General features: G+C 32.4%; 2 protein-coding genes across 2 annotated transcripts; one reads left to right on the top strand and one right to left on the bottom strand.

Annotated features, from left to right (window-relative positions):
* Window positions 1-16,292: 16,292 nt before the first annotated feature.
* On the bottom strand, window positions 16,293-18,502 carry LOC145317624 (uncharacterized). The gene is made up of 2 exons (XM_080158772.1): window positions 18,336-18,502; window positions 16,293-17,098 (listed from the first exon to the last, which is right to left on the bottom strand). Exons 1-2 carry the CDS (start codon window positions 18,408-18,410, stop codon window positions 16,406-16,408), a joined length of 768 nt encoding a protein of 255 aa, XP_080014898.1. The 5' UTR covers window positions 18,411-18,502; the 3' UTR covers window positions 16,293-16,405.
* A 2,323-nt stretch (window positions 18,503-20,825) lies between these two features.
* Window positions 20,826-22,226, top strand: LOC145317623 (uncharacterized). The gene is made up of 2 exons (XM_080158771.1): window positions 20,826-21,216; window positions 21,649-22,226. Exons 1-2 carry the CDS (start codon window positions 20,853-20,855, stop codon window positions 22,125-22,127), a joined length of 843 nt encoding a protein of 280 aa, XP_080014897.1. The 5' UTR covers window positions 20,826-20,852; the 3' UTR covers window positions 22,128-22,226.
* The last annotated feature ends 1,598 nt before the right edge of the window (window positions 22,227-23,824 follow it).

The raw sequence follows: 23,824 nt of genomic DNA, 5'->3' as shown, positions 1-23,824 counted from the left end.
GACATAACAATCAAAAATATCATATCAATATATAATGTTAAACATGTCGAACTTTGAGACGACATATAATGTTTTCATTGGCTTATGTCTTTATATTATCGCATTGAATAATGTAGGTAATAATTGTCGTATTATCGATATGTCGTTAAAATGTGAAATGGCTTAATAAATACGTCGACATTAAAGCATAAATTTTAGACATACACTGAGTTTTGGAGGGGAATGTTTTGTCAATTTCCACCTACCACACCCCCCCCCCCCAAACACACGATCGCCCAAGAATCAATACTTAATAACGCTTTTCTAATAATGACTTTAGGACTAAAATATTATTTTGATCTGATAATAACACAAAGAGTCAACAGGGATAATCCATGTTCAAGAGCTTTATTTTGAGGCAAAGGGTGGACCAATATCCTTAGGTGGGGGGAGAGGGGGGGGGGGGGAATAAGTTTCTAACATATTGACAAATATCCTTCTGGGGACAGTTTCAAATGGTTTAGGCCCAACAGGGACAAGGATACGGTCTTTTATAAGTCATAAACTGTAAAAATATGACTTGTTTGAAATGAAATATAAACAGAATTATTTCTTATCATTTTCAATTATACTTCAGTTTTAAACCTGGCGCCTACAGAGATGCCTAATGAGGGGAAAGCTGTAACAAAAGGGGAAGACTTAGACAGCCAACCTTCTGAAATGACGTCATACAATACAAAGGCCCAATGTCAGGCCAATACACATACTAAATTACCAATGGCAGGCCAGTATACATTTTAATTGACAAATAGTAGGCCAGTATGACGTCATTTTTTATAGGCACTTTAAAAGCTTCCCGTCAAGTTTTTCTAGGGTTTACTAATAAAATTTTTCCGTCATTACTAAACCCTGAACCCCTGATATCACCCGTTTAACCAAAGTGTGTAATTGATCAGTTGGGAGGTTCAATTCATTATCTTCTCTTAAAAGAAAGAATTAGTAGTTTCAAAAATACGTCTTAAAAGGTAAACAATGTTTAAAATAATAAAAATCAAAATATAAGATGAATCTTTTGGAAAACGGGCTTATTCATATTTCTAAAAACAGACTAGATTTCTTTTTAACCGTAAGAGAAATTTTAAGTAAATTTACTATTTTACACTTTAAAATGGTTTATATAAATTTATCGGTCAAATTAGATCAACTTACTTAACCTTATTTGCTATTTTCAAAATATTTTGTCAAGACATTAATTTTGAAACAGTAAACAAATAATATAAACGGAACATTTGACCGCAAATTACGTTTTCTTATATGTTGGCTTAAAACTTTGGTTCTTTTATTAAATTTTTATGGGTTTGTTTCAACTTCACCAACTTTTCTTTTGTTGTCTAAACTTTTCAACCAATAATGCTTATTAATTTATCCTCCATTGTCTTATCCCTTAAGACCCTTGAAATACATTTAGTACTGCCTTTTTAATCAGGGATCTAAGGGAAAGAGGCAAGGGCGGATAAATTCATGTACATTCCCAATGAATGGGCATAAAATTAACCCTTATGTAGAAATAAATCAGTGGTTAAAACGTTTGGACACTCAATTAATGAACCAACCAATCAAAATTTAATATCCCCCAAAATTGTTAAGTCGACGAATAAGAAAATGTTGTTATTGAACTTTGGGAACTAGCACAATGTCACCTCCCTCCCTGCTTTTTAATAGAGGAGAAATTTTCCACTTGCCAACTATTAAAAGAAGGGCGTGTCTTGACAAGATAATATACACACTTAAAAACCACTAGAAGAGAGAGAGAGAGAGAGGAGAGAGATAAAGAGAGTGATTGAGATATCAATTTTCATTGGACAAACACAATCATTATTTATACACAAACATTAATTTCATGTCAGCTTCTTATGGATTACATGTATTATGCAGTTAAAGCCAATATATTATTTTCAAAAACATAATTTTGATTTATTGTGTTTTAACTTGGAACACAGTAAAAGTGTCTGACTGATTATGACGTAACAAAAAAATTTGCCAATGAGAGGCCACTATAAATTTTACCATTGGTCAATAATGGCCCCTCATTGGCTAATTTTTTTGGTTACGTCATAATCAGTCAGACACTTTTACTGTGTTCTTTAACTTGATGCTCTTTATAGTGCCGATAAAAAGAATTACGTCATACAATACAAAAGAGCAATGATAGGCCAATACACAGATTACATTACCAATGGAAGGCCAGTAATCTTTTTAATTGATCAATGTTAGGCCAGTATGACGCCATTTTTATAAACGCTGTAAAAAGCTTCATTGTGTTGAAATAAAATTTTAGACCATACAATTATAATTACTAAAATCATGTTATTTCTATGTTATTTAGCTAAAGGAAATACCCAATAGACAACCAATATTTCGATTCTACGACATTTGCCTGGCAGCCTTATCTGTGCATGAGTTGCACCTGTTTTGGGTTTCAAGGTATCTTTTCTACTCATATAACTTATGTTATACGCCTGACATATCAGCAGTAGGTACAATTTTTATCGTATCTGGTATGCTAAATAAATGTTATAAAGTCTAAATCAAACACTTGACTTGAAATCTTGAAACAAAGTTAAATTTTTATAATTGTCCAATTCTTAAAAAAGGAAGCTTATGAAAAATTACGCCATACTGGCCTGTCATTGGTCAACTAAAATGTATGCTAGTATGCAATTAGTAATTAAGTCTATGTATTGACCTGTCATTGTTCACTAGCATTGCATTGTTTATTTTTCGAGAATTTGATAAAATAAAAGTTTTTTTTTTGAGTCTAAAATCCAACTTTTTAAGCATCCACCTTTGGACGCATAAATTTGAATACAGAACGAAAAACAAAGCTTAGGATTTCGGCTAATCAAAGAATTTATTTCCAGTGAGAGAGGGGACAATGGGTTGTTTATTACACAAGTCCCCAAACTTTTATAATAAACTTTCTTATTCGTTTGCTTAACAACTTTGGGGACTTTTAATTATTTTTGATTGGTTGCTTTATTAAGTTGACTGTCCAAACGTTTCAACCATTAATTGTAATCAACAGATGGGTTAATTGTGTATTCACATTGGGGATGTACATCAATTTATCGACCATTGTCTCATCCCTTTAGATCCCTGATTTATTTCTAGAATAAAGAAAGACAGAAATAAGAGGGAATTTGAATAAAATTACAGAATATAATTTAACTTTCTCTCTCTCTCTCTCTCTCTCTCTCTCTCTCTCTCTCTCTCTCTCTCTCTCTCTCTCTCTCCTCTCTCTCTCTCACACACGCACACACACACTCTCTCTCTCTCTCTTTCTCTTTTTCTATCTCTTTCTCTTTGTTTTAACTTAGGTGTTATTTTATGTGATCAATTTAATTCCTCTTTAAATCAAACTTTTCTATAATTAGGTTCGTTCCGTTCGTCCGTCTGCAACGAGTAGCTCTTATTTTAAGCGAAGCATTACTAAAATGAAGTCACAAAATTGTATGTATAGCCTTAAAAAGAATCCTGTATTTAAGCAATTTTGCAACACATTTATATACAATTTTGTTTAGACATGTAAATTAATATTCTGCTTATTTAGTTCTGACACTATACAAGATTAAATGTTCGTTTGTCCAGCTGTCTGATTTTAGAGCTTCATTTTTATGGATATTGTCATGCTTGTTGATATACATAAACGCAGTATGTTTTAACCAAAAAATATAAATGTAACACTTTATTACAAAACTAGCGGCTTCGCCCCTAGCCTCTAGAGGTAGTTTTAAAAAAAAATAAAAAATAAAAAACATTTCTGGTGCTCCGAACCATACTCTCCCCTCCCCCGTTTTTTTTTGAGGGGGGGGGGGAATTTCAATTTTGGGGGGGTTTGGGGTGTCCCACCCCCCAAGAAAATAGCTTAAAACCACCAAAGGACCAATAGGTATATACCCTGAAGAGTAGAATCCGATCGGTTCAGTGGTTACCGAGATCAGACGGACGGACGGACAGACAGACAGACGGACGGACGGACGGACAGACATGAAGCTACTTTGTATTATAGATAACTCTAGAAATTATATGATCTCAAAATATATCTATTTATAACGCGTTTCCTTTTTTACAACTCATTTCCATTTTATTCTTCGGCTTTTCTTTATAATTCAACATCTTTGCATACCTTTCATTTGACATCTAGTAATTTTAGATTCAAGCAGGTGTACTTTGTATCAGGGATATAAAGGGATAAGACAATGGCCATTAAATTGATGTACATACCCAATGATGATACACAAAATTAGTGTTAGTGAAAGTTAGTGGTTGAAACGTGTTGAAACACTCAACTAAATGAACCAACCAATCAAAATTCAGTAAAAGTCACCAAGGTTGTTAAGCCAACAAAGAAGAAAACGTCTTTATAAGACTTTGGGGACTAGTGCAATAAACAGTCCAATGTCATCTCCTTAAGTAGGTAATAATTTACATTTAGTGACTGCACCCTTAGTATTCCCTTCAAGGAGGTACTAATCCCACATTAAATTTAAAAATAAGTACTTACATGCTGCTCTATTTTTTTTTAATAGAACAAAAGTATTGCTTAATTTAGCCCACTCATTAATAGGATATAGTAATAAATGTTTTAGTCGGTTAAAAGAAACTTGACGAAAAAAGTCAATTTAAGTTTCTATCTCTGATTTTTATACACGAAGCTTTTGTATAATTAGTCTCGGTACGTCCGTATGTCCGTAACGGTTGGCTTTTTCATTTATTTAGACATGTTTGAATTGTCATATCGATTTTAAACTTTGCAAGATGATTAATATAACATTTAGGTACGATTTAGAAAGCGTAGCAACTCTATAATCGTTACCAGAAAGTCCGTACGTCCATTTAAAACATGGTGATTTAAAACCTTTTTGACAAAACTTCTTTATGTGTTATCATTATTATTTACTTACAATTTTGTTTTGATTTATATTCTGCTCATTGAGTTCTGACACTCTACAATTGTTAATGTTCGTTTGTCTTAATGTTTAAGAGCTTCGCTTTTATGGATGTTGATTTAGAAAGACCTTGGGGTGAAGCAGTTGACACTTGACTTTATTGATCCTGAAATAGTGCATTCAAATAGAGATATGCAGCTTTGTAGCATATTATTGAAACTTAATCCCTGCCAATCAAAATGAATTAGCAATTTGATATGAGGAATATTCATAAGATCACATTTTCATAATCAACAAGAACTTTTTGTCCAGTAATAGCGTAGCATAAGCACGCTTAGTAAAACGAATATGATCATCAATTTGCTTCGCCCCTAGCCTAAAGGGGAGAGCAGAGGATTGTATTAGAAATAGCCTGAAACCATCTCAAGACATTTATAAAGCTTTCCTTGAAAAGTACAACCTATTTGATCACAATTTTCCAAGGTCTTTAGCTGTAGACAAATAACCATCGCAACTAATTTAAATTATAGGATAGTCTTTAAGAAGAACTAGGGCTCGGCAGCCGCTCTTCAGTATTCTGTGAGCCACTGAGAAATCAACCTTTTACAATTTTAAAAATCAGATGAAAGTCTTTTAACCTGACCCAAATATGGCATTACTAAGATTTTTTCTAAACATCCAAACTGGTTTATATTTTAGGCTTTGTCGCGGCTGACGTGCTGCTGCCGAGCCCTCGAAAGAACGATATAACAAACAAATAAATTATGAGATTATTTCACAAGCTTTTTTTTATGAAATCAACAATCTATATATAAATTAGTGAATAAAAGTTAAGTTTAACCTGAAATAAATTTAACCCCCCCCTATATTAAAATATTTCAGTCAATGCTTTAAGATGCTTTTAAATGCATTTTTTATATCTAAGAATATTATGAAAGATAAAATATCTGATTTATTTTATGTAATGTTTTACAAAAAGCAAACTTGATATTTTACTCTAAAAAAGCTAAAAAAAACTTGGTTTATTAAACTGTCTTAACATTGGCCTGAATAATTCTTATTAAACATATTTAGTTTCCTCAGGGAGACCACATCTCCAGGGAGGTAGGAGTTATTGGGCTTTTAATTTCATTAGTCCCCAAAGTTTTATGATAAACTTTCTTATTCGTTGGCTTAATAACTTTGGGGACTTTTTTGATTGATTTGTATATATGTATTAAGTTGGGCGTCCAATCGTTTCAACCACTAATTGTCATCTACAGAAGGGATAATTTTGTTTGTGATCATTGGGGTTGTATATCAATTTATCGGCCATTGTCTTATCCCTTTAGATCCCTGCCACATCTCTCCAGCTACAACTCTGCTAATAATAATAAACATTCTACCCAACACTGTAAAAAATCATTCTTGTCTAAGATACTTTCATTATTAATAATAAAACTTCCAAATTATACTACAAAGTTTTATTCCGTAAAGATTTAAGTCTTTTATTCTACCAAGAAACCGATTAAGCAAAAAATTGAGACCATTATGATTCACATGTAGTCTAATTTTCCATTAGTCCCTGAATAACATGTTATGTTATTTTCATCCTAATGTAAAAGTAAGATGTCTGAAGAATTTTGATAAACGCTGAACCGATATAATTCTCCTTTGCAATGTAGCTTCTCATAGGTCCAGGTAAAGTTTATAACTATTTTAGGGAAAAGATTTCACGCAAGGAAATTGAAAATGGGCAGGAGTTCGACTACAACCCCCCCCCCCCGGGCCCCCCCCCCACCTCTAGTGCACCTAGAGACCTCTAAGGGAGAAGCCGCTTACAAAGCATAAGTAACAAAAGATGTATTGCAAAAATATAATTGTTATAGTGTACCATAAAACAAACACACACACACACACATACACTGACACTTAATTAGGTCTGAATTAATTATATTTTGTGTATATAGAGCCACTGGGAACTATCCATACATATCACTATACCTACATTCACAAATTATTCCTCACACATTTCAGACAGAAATATCCATCTCAAGAAGTTGGGAAAAAGCTTATTTAATATTGAGTATTTTCATCATAATAAAATCATCACACTTACCTCCAAAAACAGCAGTAGCAAAGCTGTTTGAAATTATGCATTGTAGTTTTGCCTTCTATTCTAGTCCAAACTACAATAGAAAGGGGGAAAGCAACCTTCACCTTAAAATGACCTAAAAAATTTGCATTTAATTCAAGGAATACTTTTTCTGATCTACATAAATTTTTGGTTTATACCAATAATGATTTTTTCTCTCACAAAAAAAACAAATATATGGTTCCAGGAAAAAAGTCGGAGTGGATAAACGCAAGAGTGTTAAAATATTGATTTAAGTAAGTATTTATATGCAGGTTAGGTTAGGTTAAGATATGAATATACAAATAAGAACCCCGCAGTGGTTAGGCATTTAAAAAACATAAAATATGGTTTAAAATAGGGTTAGGTTAGGTTAAGTGTCCACTCCTACGTTTGCCCACTCCGACGTTTAGGACTCCTGCGTTTGTCCTAGGACCAAATATATGTAATAACAAGGCTGACAACATCCAAAAAAACCTAGTTCTGAAACAATATGACAAACGAACATAAACACTTGTAGAGTATCAGACCTGAATAAGCAAAATATAAATGTAAAAAGTGTATAACATTGTACCTTGTCATAATAGGAATCAGTAGAAAACAGTAAAAGTGTCGAACTATGACGTCAGAAAAAATTAACAATTAACCAATGAGAGGCCGCTATATATTTTACCAATGTGAATACTGGCTTCTCATTGGTTAATTGTTAATTTTTCTGACATCATGGTTCGACATTTTTAGTGTTTTCGAATTAGTATAAAAAAATATATGAATATGATAATTATATCACATAAAAATAATTGTCAAAAGGTTAAAAAATTAACATGATTGCAATGTACGTTCGAACTAGTAACGATTATAGAGTTGCTACGCTTTCTAAATCGTACCTAACTGCTAAAGAAATTAACGTGCAAAATTAGAAATGAATAGGAAAATTCCAACGTGTCTAAATTAACGAAAAGAGCTACCCGTTCAGGACAGATGGATGGAAGGACCATAATTATAGAAAAGCTTCACTTTTAAAAGGATTTTTTCTTCCATCTGGTAAGCTTTCTTTACAAAAATACCAATGAAGGAAAAAGATCATTAATTATGCACAAAACGTCTATATACATTGGAGAATCTAATATATTACCACTTGAGTAATTGTCCATGGACCTAGGTCTTTTTAAAAGCAAAGCTTTTCTATAATTAGGGTCGGTCCGTCCGTACGTCCGTCCGTAACGGATAGCTTTTTTCGTTAATTTAGGCATGTTAGAATTGTACTATCGATTTCAAACTTTGCATGGTGATTCCTGTAGTAATTAGGTACGATTTAGAAAGTGTAGCAACTCTATAATCATTACCAGAATGTCCGTACGTCCATTTTAAACATGTTGATTTTCTTACTTTTTTAACAATAAAATTTTTATGTAACCTAATTATCCGATTGATCTGATTTTTGGTATACTGATTCCTGGGACAACAAAGTACAATACTTTAAGCGAAGCAACTCTATAATCAAGTCCTAAAAATGTAAGTATGTCCATAAACATTATTCAGTTTTTCAACAAATTTACTTACAAATTTTCTTCGACTCTTATTCATTTATATTCTGATTATTCAGTTCTTACACTTTACAAGTGTTAATGTCTGTTTGTCCTACCGTTTCAGTGCTTCGCTTTTATGGATGTTGTCATCCTTGTTTTTTAGCTTTAACTAGACTTTACCACGCAAGGTTTGTTTTGTTATGCTTTGCCTCACTCACTATTTCTCGAGAGCTTGGCAGTCGCGTTTAAGCCTAAGAGAAATCGTCAAATTGTAACTTCAGCTGGATGTCTAAACCTGTTCCTAATCAGACAATTCATACATCTTTTTGAGAAAATTGTATGTCATACTAGCGGTGTTAAATTTGAGACTTGAGCGAAGCTTAGGCGCTATTTCTCTGTTTAATACTACTCTCCTTCAAATAACTGTTAATTTCAAGATTTTGTAAATAAAGTCAGCTTTAAATTTATACATTTTTTATTATTATAGAAAGTTCAAAAGGGTAATAATTCATAAAATGCATAGAAAATACTATTCTTTAACATAACATATCATTTATTTAACTTTAGCATGGTTAAATACATTTAATCAAAAACTATAATTATTATTATTATTATTTGATTCTTTATTTGTCTTTATCATTTACATACAAAAATTACATTTAAAGTTTATCAATATTATTTTAAAAGTCATTCACAATATTAAAAAAAAAAAATGGATATAAATTATTTATGTACACATATATTAAAGAATATCATATCAAAATTACATTGGTTATAAGAAAAGATTTTTACATACTGTGACATTCCCTTTGTTCAGTCATAATTTACGTCTTCATAAATTAATAATGGATCACATTTAAGATGTGATTAGCAGACTGAATAAGTAAGGGAGGGGCATGGACAGTTTTATTAACACTGTTAGGTACAAGGGTCGCCAGAGGATGACTGGTCCCTTACCTTGTTATTGCCCCTTTAATTTAAGTCAGATATCCTGTGGTATTCCCTGAGCCCAGTCATCAATAAAGCCTCAAAGAAATAGTGTATCACATATAAGATGTGCTTGGCAGACTGAATTAAGATGAGTGGGGCAAGGACAGGTATTCTGATAGTAGACAGCTCTGACCCTGTTAGGTTTAAGAGTCGCCAGAGGATTAATGAAGGATCATTATCGACTGGTCCCTTACCTAGGTATTTACCCTATAGCAGAATAACAGACAGAGTAGGAATAAAATTTATCCAGGGTCAAATTGAATTGTTGTTAATTTTTCATATCCTTGTTTATACTGTTTGTTTTTAAGCAAAAATTTCCTTTGAAAGGAAATAAATTCAAGTAGATTTGAATTTAATGGAAGCTTTTTTTTCAGTCTTGACTGAAAGATGAAATATAACACAAGTATAATTTCAATATTTAAAACAGTTATCATTTTACTTGTGAGCGTTTTTGGAACTCCTACTAACAGCCAGCTTGCGTCAAAATTGAGTTGAATATTATGTAGAAAGTCTGTAAAGTAGTTGGTAGTAATATCAGTTGTGACAGGACAGTCCAGATAAAAGTGCTGGGCAGTTTCTTTGGGTGCGGGTAGATTCCGGTCTAGTATACAAAGTGTACAATCTGGAGACTCTGGTCTAAAATTAGCGATATTAGCATTAAAATAGTTATAATTGTTTATAGATTTAAACGAGAATTCTCGTATATTTATTGGAATAAAGGACAAAGTCCATACTTTCTGCCATTTACGCTCTCTCTCTATGTCAAATTCTCTGATTTTCGCCCAGTTATACCTATTTAAATAAGACTTACACTTTTCTATCCTCTGATCATCATTCGATAAGAAGTAACGAAAATGTTTTGACTTTACTTTTGGCTTTAAAAATAGTGAACTAATTTTAGTTTGGGGTTTAGAAAGTTTACACCTATATATAGCAATATTGTGCTGAACAAATCCCCTAAGTCTCAAATATTCCATGTAATTAAAATTGACCTTTGATTTGATGTTAAAGTTTCTATAATCTAGACATAAATTATCAGTATTTAGAAGGTCTCCAAAACAAATTAACTTTATATCATTTTCATAGCGTAACCATGTTGTTTCTGTAAAAATTACCCTACTTACAATTTGTTTTTCATTATTGCAAAAAAAGTTATTTTTAAAAATTCTCATGTCTTTTATGTTGTCATGGTTTAGCCAAAATGAATTTGAAAATATTGTATATGATTCAATGATTCTAGATAAAATGGGATTAATATTCTTATCTAATTTTTCATTGAAATAAAATGGATCATTTGCTTGACATCTCGTATTTTTTATTTCTAAAGACCAAGTATCTACTATAGATAAAGATTTTTTATACATTAAAATATCTAAAGAGCGTAAAAAATCTATTACTTTTGGTAATCCTAAACCTCCATTTTCAACACTTGAAAAGATTTTAGATTTTGCAATTGGTCTACTTTGACTTAAGAAAGAAATAATGATATTTTCAATTTGTGAAATAATTTCTTCAGAAGGAAAGACAACTGCCCCTACATAATTCAGTAACGGTAACATGAATCCCTTAATAATTGCAATTTTTCCAGGTGTAGTAAGGTAGAAAAGTGCCCAAAAATTTCTAACTTTTGACATTTTAGTGACAATTTTGTTCCAATTATCTTGCATATTAGACAGTTTTGAATCAAAATGTAAACCTAAAATATCGAAATCATCAACCAATTCAATACCAATTGAATCCAATTCAAGAAAAAAATCATTTGGTGGCTTCCTACCTATAATACAAATTTTAGTTTTGTTAACATTGGTTCTTAAATTAGAAACTTGAGCAAAGTAGGTAAGAATTTGAAAAATAGTTCTTAAAGCAATGGCTGTAGGAGTAAATGCAACATTACAATCATCGGCAAATGCTGATTCAGGGTCTGGCTGTGTATCTGTGTCGGTCAATTTAAAAGGTATAGCTCTTGGAATTGCAATTTCATTGTTAATTGAAATAGTAAGTAATAAAGGGGTTAGGGCAATTTTAAATATGTTAGGACTAGGCCTATCACCTTGCATATAACCAACTTTCATGGGAAAGTTAGGTGTTATTCCAGTATCAGTCAGAATGTGGGCAAATCTATCATTCATGCAAGTTAAAATCATGTTTATCATATTGGGGCCAAAATTCATAAATTCTAATACATCTTTTAAATATTTATGTCCAATACAGTCAAAGGCTGAGTGAAAGTCAATTAATGCAATTGCTAGAGACGAGTTGGAAGCTAAAGTTTTAGAAATAAGTTCATAAATTTGAATCAAATTTTCCTGAATAGTGTATTTAGAAGAATAGGCTTTTTGTGATCTTATATTTATTCTGTCAATTACTTTTTTTAACCTATTGTCAATAACCCCAGAGAAAATTTTATACACAGTAGATAGACAAAAAATTGTTCTCCAAGATTTAATTTTTGAAAGGTCAGCATTTTTTTTGGCTATAAGTCTAATTTTACCACATCTTAGCATGCCTCTTAACTGTTTTTTATTAATCATCTCTTTAAAACCTCTCATTAAAGGAAAGCTTACAATGTCCCAAAACTTAACCAACATTCTATAAGGAATACCATCTGGTCCTACACTAGAATTTAAATTAGCTGAATTAAGTGACTCTTTTAATTCATTAATAGTGATGTCCGCCTCTAATTTTTCTCTATCGGTATTATTTAATTTATGTTCTAATATTTTTGGGTGATTTACATTGTTGCCTAAAAAATCAAAGAGAGAAGAATTGGAAATAAAGGCTGTGCCAAATTTACTTTTAAAGTGATTTGTTAAAAACTCATTTCTTTCTTTTTCACAGGTAAAAGATTCACCTAAGTCATTCTTTATTTGTGAGATAGAGTCAGCTTTTTTTGAATTTTTTAGCAAACTACTAAATGTCTTTGAAGCCTTTTCTGCATTTAAAATGTGGAAATACCCAGAATTCTCTAACCTACGATAATTCTCTTCATCCTCCATTTTGCACAGACTATTTTCAATATCAATAATTTTATTAAGTACAGTTTCATCCTTGACATTTCCACACTTTAACGCGTTTAATGATTTTGACAAATCTTTTTGTATTCTTCTACAGCTCTTAAGAAAGTTGGATTGAAAGCTTATTATAGAGTTTTTAATACAGTTTAATAACACTTCAAGGAAAGCATCATGACTAATATTTAAAGGCATTTCGTACAAGTCATTTATAATTATTAATTGTAACACAAAAGTCCTGAATCACAAACGAGGTTTTTTATTGGGTTGGGGGATCTTTATATCATATAGGCAAAGATGTCCAAGCTTTTTATTGTGGGGGGGTGGGGGTATAAATTAAATTTTTTGGGGGGGTGGAGGATAATCACCCCTTTACCGCCCCTAGCCCCTAAAACGGCCCTGATCACAAAGTCAACTAGATATTATTTCTTAAATAAATCTTTGTTTAATGTATTTCGTTTTTATTTAGTTGTGTCATATGACCGTATGTTCTTGTTTATATTGTATATTATTCTAATAAAAGAAAGAACAATATGTAGGTAGAGTATAAGATTAATAATGGTTATTCTATTCGCTTTTTTATGGGGGTAGTACATAATATGTCACAAAAATCTTGATAGTTGTGGGATAAAAATAGATAAATGATATAATTTTATTTGTCATTTGGGGTTTGTGGATGCATATAATTAAAATAAGATTAAAAAATATGCTCTTAAAATCACGAAACCTCTGTAATTTTATAGAATTATCAATTTGTATAAATTTATGTTCATCCCTAATTATGATACCCAAAATTGCCCCTTCTGTAAATTACAATTAGTAGTTGAAACGTTTGGATACTCAACCTAAAATTTCAATAAGGTCCCCAAAGTTAATTTTTTTTCTCTCTAGTAGCTGTGCTACACTGGAACAAGTATAAATGGATATAGAATATTTATGGATATATTTACAGGGGAAAATTATCCGACATTTTAGGTTGCTAACACGGACACCTTTTATTGGTCAGTTCGTTAATCCAATTGAAAGAGAGGGGTCGAGGTAAAGGGGGTATCATTATTTTAGCCAGCTGCGAGTATGACTTTATTAGAGTAGATGAAAATCTGGTGCAACATCCTTGTAATAATATATCGATTCAAGGATGCATCCATCAGTCAGTCAATATGACTTGAATCATAATGTACTTAAAACTACCTTATTAAACATCAATATTATGATAAGCAAGGGCGAATATTTAAATTTTAGTTTTAATACAAGTTTTTTTCACTTTTAAATCTAGAAGTATTTTGATTGGATGGTATATACATACAAATTTGGGCCCAAGGACGAAATTTTTTCCCATGGATATAGTTTGAAAATTCAGGGATCTAAAGGGATAAGATAATAGCCAATAAATTGATGTATATCCCCAAAGATGATACACAAAATTAACCCTTCTGAAAATTACAATTAGTGGTTGAAACTTTTGGACACTCAACTTAATACAAATTTGGGCTTAAGGATGAATTTTTTTTCTGGATATAGACAGAAAATTATTTTAAATAGAATTCCGCTTTAGAATACTTACTTATATTAGCTTTCTGTGTGCATAACCAAATAAATATGAAAACAAATCTCAGTTTAGCTGGAATATGAAGAGACCGTTTGGAATATTGTAATATGCACAAGAATTTGGACTATTTCGGATGGGAGGGGGGGGGGGGGGATATGTTATAAATTGTAGGAATACCAAGCAGCAAAGTGATTTTATTCCTTAAGAAGCATTCTGTCACCGTAAGTTACTCCAGACGAACAAAAATCAGAGAAACTATTACAGATGGGTAATAAAGTATGATATTTGTTGCAGCAAATCTTTTTTTAACGGCTGGATGATAGACCGACTTAATTCGGCTCTAATTGATATAATCAATATATTAAAGAATACTGTTTCTCTAGGAGCCGTGAACTGATAAAAAATATGCTAGTTTTGATTTTTTAATCTGCATAATTGTAAAAACACTATTGTCTATTCAAAACAAAGGACAAACTAACACTGGACTTATACTTCCTTATAACTTACTAGCGGCTACGCCCCTAGAGGCCTCTAGTGGCACTTTAAATGTTTTTGTTTGTTAAAGTCTACGACAATTCTTTATATTACGGATACCTCTTAATGTTACGTTGAAGTCTCCCAGATTTAAAGAAAATTTTCAATTTTTTTGTCATTTCTGTTGGGAGGGTGGTAGTACCCTCCCCCAAAATAGTTAAAAACCTTCCCAGGACATATGAGAATCTACCCTGTTAAGGAGAACCCGATCGGTTCAGCGGTTAGCGAGATCCTTCGGTACAGACACACACACACACAGACATCCTGTTACTTAGTATAAGGATATAAGAGGCCTCTAGGGCCATGTAAAATGTTTTCTTTTCAATCTATGTTAAGATCAGCTCTTAACCAAAAAATAATTTTTCTCCGCTAGATTTTGCGATTTCTCCTGTGAGGGTGGTGTTACCCTCCCCCAAAATAGCTATGAACGATCCCACGACCTATGGGAAGCTACACAGTAAAATTGGACCATATCGGTTCGGCGGTTAGCGAGATCCTTAGGTACTGATAGACAACCTTTTACTTTATTATTATCTATTTCTATCAAATTTAAAATTATAAAACGGACTTGATCAGGTTTTGCTTTTTTCGCCCAATGTTAGAAGTTTTTATAAATGGTATTTGTAATAATGTGAAAACGGCAACTGACGGTCAATCTAAAAACTGTTCTGTGCAAAGAAGTTCCTTGAAAATAATTTGCGAGTGTTTACTTGTTACAAAAGCGAACTAAATATTCTTTTCACGTAATATAATTTTCTCTTGTCCTGTAAATCAGAGGGGACCAACTTGGAACAGAGATAGATAGATAGAGAAAGAGGAGCAAAGTAAAAGAAATGTAGAGAGAGAGAGAGAGAGAGAGAGAGAGAGAGAGAGAGAGGGGGGGGCTGAGAGGGAGAGAGATTTTTGTATAGAAAGAAATCAGATCGATAGATAGATCGAAAGATAGTAAGATAGGTGAAAGATAGTATATTTGATAGATGCCTAGATACCTTGATGGTAAGATAGATGTAGCTAGTTCGATAGACATATGATTAGATAGATAGATAGATCTGCAGAAAGAGTCAGAGATGGAAAATTATTCTAGAGCAATACTGAGTTAGTTCTTTTAACAGACTCCTGACTTTGTCAACCTTCAGTGAATAATAAGTAGGAGCACAATCATTCCATCAAAGTCACTTAAATAAATGGATATAGAATAAGTGGATATTGTAAGAGATTATAGCATACTCTTATAAAATGTTTCTATCAGCTGGCTTATATAATGATACGCTCATCCCACCCCCTGGTGACTTTACCCCAATCTTCTGACTATGGTGGAACGTATCACCAATATCTGAGGACTATATTAGCAACCTATCTTGAAGACAAAAATTACCCTGTCACAATATCTACGTTTTCTATAACCGTTCATAAATACCCCAAAAAAGATACAATTCTACACAGTTGATATGGAGCTATAAGTAAAATACTTTTATTGCTGCACAATTTGATTTTTTTAAATTCAAAATTAATATTTACGAATTGATTTTGATGTAAAAGAATTATGATGCACTAAAAATAGAATGAAAAATAAGGTCAATTCAAATTACACAAAAATATTTTTAGCCTTTCAACTTTTTTTTACATCCAAGTATACTCTTTATAAACTAAAACATATTAATTACGTTTATTTCAAAATAGTTCAAATATACATGATGTTAATTTATTATCAAGTAAAAGGTTTTAGGAAAAAACTCTTCAATGTTTTTTTTTCATTTTCCCAAAAATGCGAGGCCACCACCAGTAACCAAATTAAATAGAAATGCTGCAGCCAATGCAATCTTGGCAATAATCAACAGCTTGGGATTCAACACGACAGCTGCCATAACTATGGGTTGAATCAGGGGATGTGTTAGGAAGCCAATAGGATCAGACAAACAACTTGGAATTGGTGTGGGAGCTGTCAAGCCTAATAAATTAAATACACCTTGTAATATGCTAGGATCTACTGTGGTTACAGATGTTGTTGTTGTAGCTGGAGTGGTTGTTGTAGTTGTGGTTGTTGTAGTTGTGGTGGTTGAAGTAGTTGTTGTTGTTGTTGTAGTAGTTGTTGTTGTAGTAGTTGTGGTTGTAGTTGTGGTAGTAGTTGTGGTTGTAGTAGTTGTGGTTGTAGTAGTTGTGGTTGTAGTAGTTGTGGTTGTAGTTGTGGTAGTAGTTGTGGTAGTAGTAGTAGTTGTTGTAGTTGTTGTTGTTGTGGTAGTAGTAGTAGTTGTTGTTGTTGGAGTAGTTGTGGTAGTAGTAGTTGTTGTAGTTGTTAGTAAGTTAATAATTCCTCCAAAAAGATCAAATGGAGTGGTTGAAGCTGTAGTTGTAGTGTCTCCACTACTCAGAGAAACACCTCCACCAAACAGTTGTCGCTCTGCAGAACTTCCGGCCTTTTTCAGTTCATCATAATTTCTTGGACCCTGAATTTAAAATATTTTAGTTGTAAAGCTATTCTACACCTGGGGTGTGTCTGTCCTAGTTTATTCTATAATACAAAGCGCTAAGGTTTTTTGTCTAAAGCTTAAGATCTTGGAAAATACTGGTGCGCAGTGGTTATACTTTTCAAGGAAGCTTTAGACATTTTGGTAATTTTAGGATACTTTCCTGACCTCCCCCCGTCCCCTAAAATCAATAAAAAATAAATAACTATAAGAATTATATCTATATGTGGGTACCACCACCCTCCAAAGATGAATCACACAAAGAAAAAAACTAACCACACAAAACCATAAACAGGATCAGTGCCTGACTCCCAATAATATGTTATGCTGAATTGTGACATATTGCTATTGGAATCTACAAATAAAAATTCAGACGCATACCATTCACAGGAGCTGATTAAAACCTATTTTATTAATGTTATATAGTAGTTGCGCTACTTTTAGCACTGACCTGTCTACTGTCAGAAACAGTAGAGCTTGTAAAGACAAAACCTAGTTATATAGTAGTTGCGTTACTTGTTACACTGATCTGTCTACTGTTAGAAACAGTAAAACTTGTATAGACATAACCTAGTTATATAGTAGCTGCTCTACTTGTTGCACTGACCTGTCTACTGTCAGAAATAGTAGAGCTTGTATAGACATAACACAGTTATATTGTAGCTGCGCTACTTTTTGCACTGACCTGTCTACTGTCAGAAATAGTTGATTGTATAGACATAACCTAGTTATATTGTAGCTGCGCTACTTGTTGCACTGACCTGTCTACTGTCAGAAATAGTAGAGCTTGTAAAGACAAAACCTAGTTATATAGTAGTTGCGTTACTTGTTACACTGATCTGTCTACTGTTAGAAACAGTAAAACTTGTATAGACATAACCTAGTTATTTAGTAGTTGCGTTACTTGTTACACTGACCTGTCTACTGTCAGGAATAGTAGAGCTTGTAAAGACAGAACTTAGTTATATAGTAGCTGCGCTACTTGTTGCACTGACCTGTCTACTGTCAGAAATAGGAGAACTTTTATAGACATAACCTAGTTAAAAAGTAGCTTTTATTAGTGCTGATAAAAAATGACGTCATGCAAAGCTAATGACCAATGACAGGCCGATACACAGACTAAATTACCAATGGCAGGCAAGCATACATTTAAATTGACCAATAGTAGGCCTGTATGACGTAATTTTTACAGGCACTATAAACAACTTCCACTGACCTGTCTACTGTCAGAAATAGTAGAACTTGGGAGTGACAGGAAGCAGAAGAAGATGAGAGCTATCTTTCCAAACATTGCAGACCATCTAAGAACTAGATTCCTTACAAACTGATATTTATGCCAAAATAAGATTTAGTTCTACAAATGTTTTGCTAATAGAATTGTCAACTGTCTAAATGAATGTGTCATATCTTTTAAATGAATTCTAAGACGTAAAGAAAAAGTGTACACACTAGCGAAGCTTTTCTATAATTAGGCCTGGTCCGTACGTCCATCCGTTCGTACATAACGGATAGCTCTTACCGTTAATTTATGCATGTTAAAATTGTCCTATAAGTCATGACGATTTCACCTTTTTGTAACAATTTATTTATGATAATATCATCCACTAAATGATACTTCTGGAACTTTGTTTACACGTACTTATCTATTAATATTCTGCGTATAAAATTCTATTACTATTAGAGCGTTACTATTTGTTTGATTTTAGAGCTATGCTTTATGGATATTTTCATCCTTGTTTCTTAAAATTTTACATGTTAGCTCCTGTATTAACCAACATTATTTTTCTTAATTTTGAAATATAATTTGATTGTTACAAATACTTTCGAAATGAAGATAAGATATAAAGGATCTTGAAAGATTGGTTTAAAATATAAAAAAAATATAAAAGGTAATTTCTACTGTCCACAAAGAACTAAAATCTTTAAACAGTTTTATTCGGTAGCCGCCATTTTTTATAGATTAGGGGGGGGGGGGAGGGCTATACTGGTTTGTATACAGTTGAAACTACTCATAAATTTAGCTGGATGTTGAATTTTCGATACCTAGCAGTATTGACAACGTTCCAGTTGTACAGTTTATATAAAAAAAATAGACTAAGGGTTTCCTATTTTTATGTTTTCTCTGCCGATTAACATGATCTAGCGGCTGTCTACAGCTAAAAAGTGGTAGATACCTGAAACACTGCATGTTTTGTGAAAAAGCTTTTGACACGGTTGCCGAGCCCTGATATATATGAATTTACATAAATGACTTTAATAGTTTTGACTCGTACTACACAGTACACATAAATGAATAGAGGTAACAGGGATATTAAGGGATAAGACAAAAGAAATAAATTACTCTTTCTATAAATTAAAATTATTGGTTGAAAAATTTGGACTAGTTTAAAATCATTAAAATACTTAAAGCTTTTAATCTAACGAACAAGATAAGGTTACAAAACTTTGGGTACTAGTGTAATTGTTTGTGAATCAACTAAAATTTGAAAAGAAGGCGTCTTAACTTTTTAAATTTTTATTTTAAATAGCTAGTCGGTGTTTTTAGTAAGTAGTAGATGCAAAATTTTCCATAGAATTTAGATATGCAATCGGTTTTTTTTTGTAGTCCTCTTATTTTTAAAGTAATTTAAGTTTTAAAAAAAAATGATTAAGTCTTTTTAAGGTACTAAAACACAATAAAAAAAGAAGAAAATTGCCATTATGAACAAAAATCGATTTTTTCAGTAATTACTCAACAGAATCAAAAAAGTAAGGTGTCAAATTAAAGATCTTACTATTTTTGTTCATAAAGGCAATTTTCTTCTTTTTTTGTTGCGTTCTAGTACCTTAAAACCCACTTAATTATTTTTTTTTAAATCTTCAATTACTTAAAAAATAAGAGGTCTACAAAAAACCGATTGCATATCTAAATTCTATGGAAAATTTTACATCTACTACTTACTAAAAACACCGGCTAGCTATTTAAAATAAAAATTTAAAAAGTTAAGACGCCTTCTTTTAAAGCTTTCTTACCAAATAGCCGACAAATAGCAGCCACGTCAACGGTTAAGCACAAACATTTGATAGTGATGATAAGCGTTATTTGAGATAGGGTTTCAAACATTTATAAAAAGAGGCAAAACTAGTGCGACATTGTCTTGAAAAGTCGAACATTTTTTTGTCTACAATTTCTAAACAAGAAAATTGGTCGTCTTCTACTTATGACATTCAGTTCTAAAAAAATAAAGCTCAGAACTGCACCAGCTAAATAAATATTACTACATGCTTATAATACATTTCCATAGGGTAGGCAATAAATCTATAAATATAGATGTATCACCAGACACCTACCTGGATCCCCCTGTTGGGGACCTTTTTCGTCTGCTAGCAAATTGCTTTCTGCTCTTTTGTAGCGACTTGGCTGTGTTAATATTCCCGACGCTATTGGTTAATTTTCAAAGACCCAATTAAAAGTCGGCACAGGGTCATCGGGATGGGGACATACAGTTATTAAACCCCTTCTCCCTCGAGTATTTTACTCTATTGGTAGGTGCCCTGTAGTGTACGGACATGTACGTACAGTGTACATTCATTTAATTTATACCATCAAATAAGTTTATTTTTAAATTGAAATGTCAAAATATTTCAAGGTTGACAGAAATAATTCTAAAAATTTATGTAAAACACCTGTAAAAAAGGTATAAATCTAAGTGTCAAAATCTAAATAGTGTATATTAAGTTTTTGAAGAAAGGCATGATGACAAAATTAATGTATCTTGTATTTTTGCTTGTACCAGCTTGCCTGGCTGTTCCAGCACATCAGTCTGATCATCAAGAAGATAGATTGTTTGGATTAATTCAGGCAATCTTTCAAACAACAACAACAACCACCACAACTACAACAACAACTACTACAACAACAACTACAACTACCACGACTACCACTCCTGATTTATTTGTCGCAATAGGAGGAGCATTGTTTGGAACAGTTTCAATAGATGGTGGGGCTACCACAACAACAACAACAGCTGTCCCAACAACTACAACAACCCAGGCTCCAACCACAACCACGACTACGCCATTTGATCTGTTCAATGCTATTGGTGGTTTACTTTCAGGTATGATTAAATTTATTTATATTTGTGTATATTCATAACACACAACTGTTTATTACTAAAAATTAAATAAGATGAATTTGATAACCCAATTTTATATTTTAGATTTAAAAAGAAAAAGTAAAAAATTAATGGGGGGGATTTATTTGGTGGTGAGGATCGACCACCCACCCACTATTTTTAATTTTAGTGAAAAAGAAATTTGTAAATGAAGGTTATTTTTTTCATGGGTTGTTTTCTCTTTGGAGGGTGGTGGTAACCTCTAAAAATAGTTATCAACCTTTCCAGAAACTATGAGAAGCTACCCTGTAAAGGAGAATCATGAGATCCTTCGGTACAAACAAACAAACAGATAGACAGACATACTGTTACTTTGTTGAAAGGATTAATTGTTGCAATAATGTGTACTGTAATATTTAATGAAAAATATTTTAGGATCAACAACGACAACAGCTCCTGTGACAACAACCACAGCCGCTAGCACAACCACAACTCAAGCTGACCTACTTGGCCAACTAATTGGTATGCTGACAGGAGGAGGTGGAGAGTCAACAACCACACCATCAGGTGTTACAACAACAACCTCTAAACCTGACATATTTGCCATCATTGGTGGAATTCTGGGGGGCGGTCAGACTACAACACCTGCACCTTCAACTGACATCATCCAGGCTATTATGAATGTTTTGAATGGATCCTCTACAGAACTTCCCATTGCTGAGGTGATGAGCCTGTTCGGTCTGACACCCAACAACCCAGTCCCCAATCCTCTGCAGGATCCTATTGGTTTCATGCTTCATCCCTTGGTGACACCAATCCTGTTGACAGCCATTACTGGTAACCTGCCAGGTTTACTGCTGGCCAAGGCTAGCCTGGCTGGAAGTATAATTCTCCAGATGATAATGGCTCCATAAAATTTCACATATTCATACAAATAAAATTTAATGAAATTTTTTTTGAAAATCTATAAATCTAACTGTTATGATTCTTTGAAATATAAAATTTACATTTTGGCTCTGCTACTTGGTTAGATGTATTACTTGTTTATCAATATTTACGAGAGTTTATATTCGCTAGTGGTAGTAGATTGACGGCATGTTGCCTTGCTTTATAACTTGCGTCTTTAAAGCAGGAAAATAAAAGACAGGCATTCGACTGTGGCCCTATTTGCTGATATATTCCAATAGCTACCGTTCACGATTTGTTTAATAAAAACAGAAAATTACGTTCATAAGTAGCGCAGCAAAAACAGCAATGAATTTCAATGAAGTCTGGTAGTTAGAACATGCTTAAATTGAATAGTGGCAGCGCTAAATAAACAAGAAAAAGGTTGTAAATTCCTTTTATGCTTAGATTATAATTGCCATTGTTTAAAATTCGTGCTTTCAGAATAATTAGAATCGTTAACATTAGTTTTATTGCTTAATATGTCAATAAACTCTTTGCACAAAAAAGTATTTACCCTTAACCACAGGTTTTTAGATGAAAAGCATCTCTATAAGCGGCAGTTTTTTTCTTTAATATCTTCTTACATTAGAACTATTTTTGATGTAGTATTTTTTTTAACTCTTTTTGTTCAAATATGCATATGTGTTTAGTAATATTTAGGTTTATTAATGCCTCCTTCCCTAGCCTTGAAGGATTTTGACCTAAGAGAAGTGGGGTAACCCTTTCCTCCCTCATTTATGTTATTTTATTTTTTTGCAGAGGGGGGGGGGGAGGAGGCAAGGCATTTTGGGCTGGATGGCAACTTAGAGGAATTATTTCGTTGACCCCTATTTAAAGTAGCCTAAAACCTTAATTACAAACATCCTCTATTTCTCTTTCTTTCCCTTGAAATTTCTCTCTCTCTTTCTGAATTTTTCTTACTTTTCAATAAGCTTTGCTACCATTGAAAGTAATCGTTCTTGATCCTTTTAAAGGAGATGGTAATTTAGTTTTCAGTTATTGCCCCCTTAATATATGGTTAGAAATATAACTAATTCTTTTAATATCTTAGGAAAATCTTTTTATAGTAATTGTGTAATTGTTTAAGTGCAAGCTTTCTTAAAGTTTTCAACTTAAAAATGGATTTTTAATATTTATAAATTGTTTTTATTGAGATGATAATATAATGATATTATTTGTGTAGTCACTTTTTCATTAAATACCGGAAATTAAAAAAATATTTCAATATATTTTTTAGTGGTTTGATATTATATGTTTCCTAAAAGCGAAATTTCTCATTTAATCATTTACTTATCCACTGGATTAGAGCCGGTTTTCTAAAAAATCATGTATTACAGAAAATTGAAATCATAAAATTGAAAAACTGAATTTAATCTTATATTCTTTCTTTCTAATATCCACGGAAAGCTGTATATAATACGATTCGATAAATAATCAATAATTATTATTTTTAATTCATAAAATTGTTCAAAATATGAATGTTTTTATCCTTGTAATATTATAAAAATATTATCCGACTCTCCGGGAATTACAAGAAATGTGTCAGAACGCATTATGATAAACATTGTTTTTATAACTAAAGCTTTACTACAATTTGGGTGCAACCGTATATTCGCCCGTAAAGCGTAACGGGTAGTTTTCTATAGTGAATTAATAAACAGCT

The sequence above is a fragment of the Acartia tonsa genome, chromosome 4 (assembly GCF_053477335.1).
Source record: "Acartia tonsa isolate MP-2025a chromosome 4, ASM5347733v1, whole genome shotgun sequence".
Lineage (NCBI taxonomy): Eukaryota > Metazoa > Arthropoda > Copepoda > Calanoida > Acartiidae > Acartia > Acartia tonsa.
This window is presented reverse-complemented; position numbering and strand designations above follow the sequence as displayed.